Source organism: Primulina tabacum, chromosome 18 (genome assembly GCF_025594145.1).
Source record: "Primulina tabacum isolate GXHZ01 chromosome 18, ASM2559414v2, whole genome shotgun sequence".
In the NCBI taxonomy this organism is placed as follows: domain Eukaryota; kingdom Viridiplantae; phylum Streptophyta; class Magnoliopsida; order Lamiales; family Gesneriaceae; genus Primulina; species Primulina tabacum.
In genome coordinates, this window is record NC_134567.1 from 22,448,680 (window position 1) to 22,456,722 (window position 8,043).

General features: G+C 34.8%; 1 protein-coding gene across 1 annotated transcript; it reads right to left on the reverse strand.

The window, feature by feature from the left end:
- Positions 1 to 3,279: 3,279 nt before the first annotated feature.
- Positions 3,280 to 5,336, reverse strand: LOC142532373 (uncharacterized). The gene is made up of 4 exons (XM_075638687.1): positions 4,848 to 5,336; positions 4,552 to 4,751; positions 4,313 to 4,485; positions 3,280 to 4,055 (listed from the first exon to the last, which is right to left on the reverse strand). The coding sequence occupies exons 1-4, from the start codon at positions 5,334 to 5,336 to the stop codon at positions 3,280 to 3,282; spliced, it is 1,638 nt and encodes a 545-aa protein (XP_075494802.1).
- Positions 5,337 to 8,043: the final 2,707 nt, after the last annotated feature.

Below are 8,043 nucleotides of genomic sequence, written 5' to 3' on the forward strand. Positions count from 1 at the left end.
ATCGTACCCACAGAGATCGATGTTTAATTACTAGAATATGAATTATTTTTCCTAATTCAGGCTAATAAAATTCAAATGATGGGAGATAAATTAATTAAAACTAAATAACACGATTTAAATAAATTAACTAAAGCAAAACTAATCCAAACTATTAATTTAGACGAAAATTCAAATTATTTAAAAACGACTAAGGCGCACAACGGTACCGAGGCAATTTATAATCTACGTGTCAAATTCATATTCAATAAATTAATTATTTAATTCACGACGGAATTCCCAAAATTATTTATTAAACGATTCCTCGAATTAATAAACCTAATTAAATCTAACAGTCCAATTATTTCTAACTGAATTTAATTAGATTCAACCGCATTAGATTGCTGTGAAATTCCAGTTTTTCAACCTAAAGTCGCACACTGAAATCGAATACTATTTCTAGTCAATTTAACCATGTGTTGATTGATGTGTGAAGCAAATATTAATCTATTGCCTTCCGGTTTTAGATTAACCAACAAATATTCTATTTAATTGGCCAGATTAAAAGAACACGTGATAAACGACATCAATCAATGAATAAAATAAATAATATAATTGAATAATATGTCTCGGCCCTATCATGGCCTTAGTCTATAAAAATCTACTCCATAAACTTAAAACAAAAGTCAAAATCAGTGTTTAAATTTAATGCAGAAAACATGATTAAGAAGGAAGGGAAAAGATTCTCTGTGATTTGTAGCATGTGTGAGGAATTCCTCCAACAAAAGTCTTCTGTCTTCCTCTCTTCTTTTCCTTCTTCCGCGCTGTTCTGCTATTCTGTCTGCTGCTCCTGTGCTTCTGTTATCGGCTGCTCTCTTTTTTTCTTTTGTACGCTTCTGCCCTTTTATTCTTCTTAATGGGCCTCCTCCTTCCTTTCCTTTTTAAGCCCATCTCTGTAAAAGAAAGTGTAGATAAGATATTTATACAGATTTACATAGATTTTTCCAAGATTTCAATATCATCAAGGAATAGAATATAAGAGTATTTAATTTCCTTTCTTCTGATATTTTGTTCCCTTTGAAATCTAGTAAATTTATATTATCTCTCAATTTAAACACTTTTCACATTTTATTCAAATCTACAATTATTATTCAATTAAGCACATAATTAGGGATAAAAAGTCTAGATAAGGGCAAATATTATCAAATCAAATCCCTAAAATCTTTGTAAGATTTGGCCTTATCAATTCCCCCACACTTAAGCCTTTGTTCGTCCTCGAGCAAATCAGAGAATAAAAATATAATCGAGGAATATTCAATGATTCACAACAAAATTGACACAATCAACACTTTTCAACCTACTAAATTCCGTCATACTCAATCAAAAGATCACACGTCAAAAATCATAAAATTCACTTTCATTGCAACTTTAAAACTCAAGCATTCACTAGAAAAGATCAAGATAATGAGACGTGTGTAGTGTGGAGGTCAAAACTCATATTCCTCAAAGGTGTTTTTGTTCAAGGAGTGCTCATATTTTCTGATTTTTTTTTCATATAAAGAAACTCTCCATAAGCTTATCTTTCCTATCTTCCTCCATCAAATGTTGGAAGAATATGACCCGGTCAATAGGTCTTTTTAAGCTTATAACGTTAGGCCACGGCTCACGGCTACAATAAAGGTAGGGAGATTCAAAATGAGAGAAAATAAACAATTTAATCATACAACGCACTCCTTCATCTCTTATCTTCCTTCCCTTATGGAATTTCATCATTCATCCACTTAACTTTTTCATCTTCCTTGTACTTTCATTCATATTCCCCCATATTTTTTTCGATCTTCAACAACATTCTCTTTTAGGTTTTTTCAATCACCACATCATACAACGTTCAATCCTCCTTTTTTTTATAATTATATATATCTTTTCATCAACTCCTTTCTCATTCTTCATGATTTTTTTTTTCAAACTCCTCCAATTTTTCTTATCAATCAGCACACGAGAGTTATTGAAAATTTTAAACCGCTAAAAAGTTTATTTCTCTCAAAATTAAGGTAGAGGAATAGTGTATGAGCTAAAATTGGGTAGTTGATGTGGGCTTTTGAAGGAATGCGAATGGTGGCTAATTGTATGTCTTTGACACACTCCATTCGATTTATTAGGCTCAAAATGGGGTACTAGGGATATAAATGATGCATTGGGTAGGCTCGAAAGGCTCAAACGGTCCAAAGATCGCCTAAATCATCCCTAAGTCATTTTTCTCCGTATTTTCGCCTCGAAGGATAATCAGACAAGTTCTAGATTGTTTCTTTTCTTTCTCTTTTTTTTCGATTTTTTTTTCATGAGCTCACCTTTTACCAATTTACGATTAATTCATATAAGTATGACCTAAAGTGCATAGATGATGTCTCAAAACATGATACAAAACTAGTTTGTGCTCAAATCCTTCGGCTACAACTACAGCTCATATCAATCAATTCTACGTGTGATTCAATCTCTCGAGTGATCAAAAATCTAGAAAGTCAATTAGTGTGTCATGTAATCACAAGTGCAGTTTCTCAAAGAATAACCGAAAAAAAAAAATTTCATGCTCGAGGATTAATCATTGAAGCGTATGCTAAGTGTTGTTTAATAATTCCCCCCACACTTAAGATTTACACTGTCCTCAGTGTCATGCCATTCAAAAAGAATATAAAAGTTGGATGCAGAATAGCAAGAGAACACTTCCCTGACAGTGTTGCTTTAAATTCCATGGACTGTTACATGAGGATGGTAGAATTCCTCAGTGCTGGAAATTTTTTATTTCAACAGTTTAGCTTTTCCAGAATCTAAATCAAATTCCTTCATTCCAATATTCCCTACACACACCAAAATCACAGAGAATTAACCTAATAGAGTAAAAAATAAAAAAAATAAAATGAAACGAAATAAAATAAATCACTGGGTTGCCTCCCAGCAAGCGCTAAATTCATTGTCTATAGCTTGACCACGGAGAAACATCCATCAAATAGCGGCTTCCGCCCATAGTAAATATCATACAATATTACATATGGGTCTTGATTATATGTGCCCTCAGGCTTAGCATGATATTGACATTGCACGCTCGTCGCTCCAACAACACTCGGCAAAGACTGATTATTAGGGGAAGAATAATATAATCTATGATAAAGCTCGTAAAGGATGTAATATTCTTGAGTTTGCGTTGATAAAAATAAATAATCTGCTGGTGGAATATATGTTAAGACCATATATGAGTTCAAATCCTTCGACTTGTGTTCTTCTACATCCTCCAACTTCTCTTCTGCCTCATCTTCGCATAGGAATTCCTCGAAGAATTCTTCTTCCTTCAAAAATAAATATTAAATGAGGAGGAAGTGGTTTGAGTTCGAGGAATTGGGGTTCTTCTATGGAAGGTTTAAGTGATTTTGGAATATGTCCAAGCTCCCCAATCTTCAAATTCACAGATCTTGGCAGAGGCTTTGATCCCTCCAAGTAGTTCATACATTCCTCCACCTCTTCTCTGTCTGATTCCGTGGACTTTGGGTTCACCAAAAGCATCTCCAGTGGGTCTTCAATAAAAGTATCATGCACACTACACTCAACAATATTTTCAATAGCATCTATTCTATAACAATCAGAAGATCCAGGATATTTCATACTACGAAAAACATTAAAAGTTACATTCTCATCATTCAACCTCAAAACTAACTCACCTTTTTGCACATCTATGAGAGCTCTTCCAGTAGCTAAGAAAGGACGACCTAAAATTAAGGGGATCTCACGATCCTCCTCCATGTTTAGCACAACAAAGTCAATTGGAAATATAAATTTATCAACCTTAACCAAAACATCCTCTATAACCCCTCTAGAATATTTAATAGATCTATCAGCAAGTTGAATGGAAATAGTGGTTGGTTTAACTTCTCCAATCCCCAATTTCTCAAAGCAGGAATAAGGCATAAGATTTATGCTAGCACCAAGATCACACAATGCTTTGTTAAAATTAGAATTACCTATAGTGCAATGAATGGAGAAACTACCTGGATCCTTAAGCTTAGGAGGTAATTTATTTTGCAGAATAGCTGAACATTCCTCAGAAAGCTTAACAGTTTCAAAATCAACAAGTTTCCTCTTTTTACTCAAAATATCTTTCAAGAATTTAGCATAAGAAGGCATTTTAGCCAAAGCCTCTACAAAAGGAATATTTATGTGCAATTTCTTAAAAACTTCAAGAAATTTTGAAAATTGTTGATCCAATTGTAGTTGCCTTGCTCTTTGAGGAAAAGAAGTGTATTAATATCAATATTATCATTAGAATCAAACTTCTTATCTTTCTTACCTGTCTTCCGTGTAGTCTGAGTGTTCTGTTCCTTAGCATATTCCATTTTTGGTTTCACTCCTCCATCATTCTTTGCCTCCATATCTGTAGAATTCTGCCTCTTTGGTTCCTCTTCCTCGGCCTTGATCACTGTACTCACTGCATTCACTCCTTTTGGATTTTTCTCAGTATCACTTGGTAGTGTTCCAAGGGGTCAATTTGCTAATTGATTGGCTATTTGACCCATTTGAGCATCCAACCTTCGTAAGATAGCATCATGATTCTGCAGTCCCGTCTCCATTCCCACAATATGTTTCATCATAAAATCCTCATAAATTGGTCGTTGATCTTCTTGCTTGAATCCTGGAGGTGCTGCAGGTACCAATAATCCTTGTTGTCTCACTTGTTGAGGAATGGGCAGTGGAGAAATATGTGTTGGATTAAGGGAATTCTCCGTATTCTTCCAAGACAAATTAGGGTGATGCTTCCATCCTGGATTGTATGTGGAATTGTATGGATTTTATTGTTGTCTCCATTGATTCCCCACAAAATTCACTGCTTCTTCATCAAAAATGGGTTGTTCCTCGATGACTATTCCTTGGACCTGATTTGCTTGATTTGATTTCAGCTGAGAGAATTGATGGGCCAACCCATCAATCTTAGCAGTAAGTGCATTCAACACATCCATTTCAAGAACTCCAGCCTTCTTTTCTCGTTTAATATCTGTCCAACCCGCACTATTTTCAGCCATATTTGAAATTATTTCAAGTGCAACTCGTGGAGTCTTCCTGTATAAGCTACCATTGGCTGCCGCATCTAGCATGGAACGCACAGAAGGATCTACTCCGTTATAGAAAATCTGAACATGTTCAGATGAAGAGAAACCATGTTGAGGACACCTCCTCAACATCTTTCTAAATCTTCCCCAAGCTGTATGTAATGTCTCCCCATCCTTCTGGCGAAAAGATGATATATCCATACGCAGTTGTGCTAGCTTGGTGGGTGGAAATATTGATTCATGAACATTTCCACCAAACCATTCCATGTAGTAATAGAACCAGCTGGTAGATCTCTAAGCCATTCTGCTGCTTCACCATGCAAAGAGAAGGGGAATAGTCTCTATCTTATGGCATCCGTGCTCACTCCATTGAACTTGATTGTGTCACAGATAGATAGAAATCCCTCAAGATATGCATTAGGATCCTCGGTCTGCGATCCTCCAAATCTCACTTGATATTGTATCATTTGAATGATGGATGGCTTCAACTCAAAATTATTTGCTTCCACAGTAGGGAGAGTGATGCTAGAACCATAACCTCCAGTAGTTTGTCTAGTAAGATCATAGACAGTGCGATCATCTTCCTCGTTGTCCATTACTTCCATCCCTGCTGTTTCAACTTTCTCCTCTTGTTTTAATTGTTCTTCCACGTCAAAGTCTGAGGATTTCTCCCTTTGTGCTCTACGTCTCCGTCGAAAAGTATTCTCAATCTCTGGATCAAACGGCTCTAATTATGTCTCTCCTCTAACACGGCTCATGCACAGTAAGATAATCCCTGAAAATAAATAAACAAACTTTAAACGTACGAATATGCGTAGAATCAACAAAATTAAATAAAAACCTGATCTCAAGAAAATAATAAATCCTAATATTAAACAATTCAATCCCCGGCAACGGAGCCAAAAACTTGACCGACGATTTCGGTTGGGAATAAATCTAGCAAGCGAACTAGGTCAAGTAATAGTATTTGGAGATGAGTCCAGGTATCGTACCCACAGAGATCGATGTTTAATTACTAGAATATGAATTATTTTTCCTAATTCAGGCTAATAAAATTCAAATAATGGGAGATAAATTAATTAAAACTAAATAACACGATTTAAATAAATTAACTAAAGCAAAACTAATCCAAACTATTAATTTAGACGAAAATTCAAATTATTTAAAAACGACTAAGGCGCACAATGGTACCGAGACAATTTATAATCTACGTGTCAAATTCATATTCAATAAATTAATTATTTAATTCACGACGGAATTCCCAAAATTATTTATTAAACGATTCCTCGAATTAATAAACCTAATTAAATCTAACAGTCCAATTATTTCTAACTGAATTTAATTAGATTCAACCGCATTAGATTGTTGTGAAATTTCAGTTTTTCAACCTAAAGTCGCACACTGAAACCGAATACTATTTCTAGTCAATTTAACCATATGTTGATTGATGTGTGAAGCAAATATTAATCTATCGCCTTCCGGTTTTAGATTAACCAACAAATATTCTATTTAATTGGCCAGATTAAAAGAACATGTGATAAACGACATCAATCAATGAATAAAATAAATAATCTAATTGAATTAAACTCAAAACATCAAAAATAATATGTCTCGGCCCTATCATGACCTTTGATAGACATGAATTAATTGTGGCGATGAAAATAAAAACCAGCAGACCAGCAGCACTCTTTAAGAAAACAATAGACAAAAAGAAAATCAGAAGCTACTGGTCTAGTAAAACAAAAGCAGTAGAAAGGATAGAAAAACAGAATCAGTAGAAGATGTTGCCTAACGTGACTACTTTAAATGTTACCGTTAAAGTTACCAAGTACTAGTATTAATTGCAGCATTAAATACTATACGGAGTCATTTAATTCACTTTACCGAGTTTAGTATAAAACAGGACTGATTGTTTTATAACTTTTCTGCAGGAACGTTTTTTGGTAATAAAGCTGACTCTATCAGAAATCTGAAGACATCTTCTGATCATAAACGTTGAACTCAGTCGCTTATATATACATGGAACAAACCCTTACAAAAAGAGAACTCTACGCATAATATCTTTTCAAGGATCAACGCTATTTCACTCAACGAGACAACCTCGAAATTCCTTGATAACTTTGAGTTCAACACAAAGAAAAGTAGCACACGCTTCATAGCAAATATCTGATCTTTTGAAGATCATCTTGTGCTACTAATTCTTACACTCTGCACAATCTTTTACAACACTTATACTTTATCAGGAAGAGCTTGTAATCTGAAAAGAATCTTTTCAGAACCTTTTGTATCACGTTCTTTTTTGAGTCGAGTAACTAAGAGTTTCAGTAGGCAAAGGTTTAAGTCCTTCTGAAGTGGGTGTGTACAAGAGTTGTACTGTAGTATCCAAAGTCTTTTAGTTATACCTTCTGGAAACAGGAGAAGGGGAGACGTAGAAGATTTCATCTTCGAACTTCCATAAACAACTACTGCCTACTGTTATTATTGTCTTTCACTTACTTCATCAGATTGTTTCCGCACCTATAATTGTAATCTAGGTGAAGGTATACGCAACAAGATAAACTACTATCTCTAACAGGATTTTAGTACCTCATCAAAAGAAAGGAAAAACGAGTAGAGTTTATTCACCCCCCTCTAAACTCAACTTTGATCCTCAACAATTGGTATCAGAGCAGGTTATTCTTGTTCGTGAAAAACTACAACAGATGGCACACTTTAGAAAGATCCCTATGTTCTCTGAAGGAAGATTTTGATGATTGGAAGATTAGAATGCAAGCTCATCTTGCAGCACAAGATGATGACATGTGGTATGTCATCACAGATGGTCCATTGAAAATATTAAAGCCTAACACAGTTGTTGTTGTTACTGAGGGTGCACCGCAGATGGTTGAAAAATCAAGAAGTGAATGGACCAGCGAAGATAAGAAGAAGGCCAACCTTGATAATGTTGCAAAGGATATATTATATAAAACTCTCG

Bases quoted from the DNA above. Each gene is read 5' to 3' on its own strand.
- LOC142532373 (XM_075638687.1), bottom strand. From the start codon at position 5,336: ATGGAATGGTTTGGTGGAAATGTTCATGAATCAATATTTCCACCCACC. The intron at 4,486-4,551 runs GTTGGATGCTCA...AACACTACCAAG, and splicing joins CATGATGCTATCTTACGAAG to TGATACTGAGAAAAATCCAA. The intron at 4,056-4,312 runs GTAAGAAAGATA...AGGAATGTTCAG, and splicing joins TCAGACTACACGGAAGACAG to CTATTCTGCAAAATAAATTA.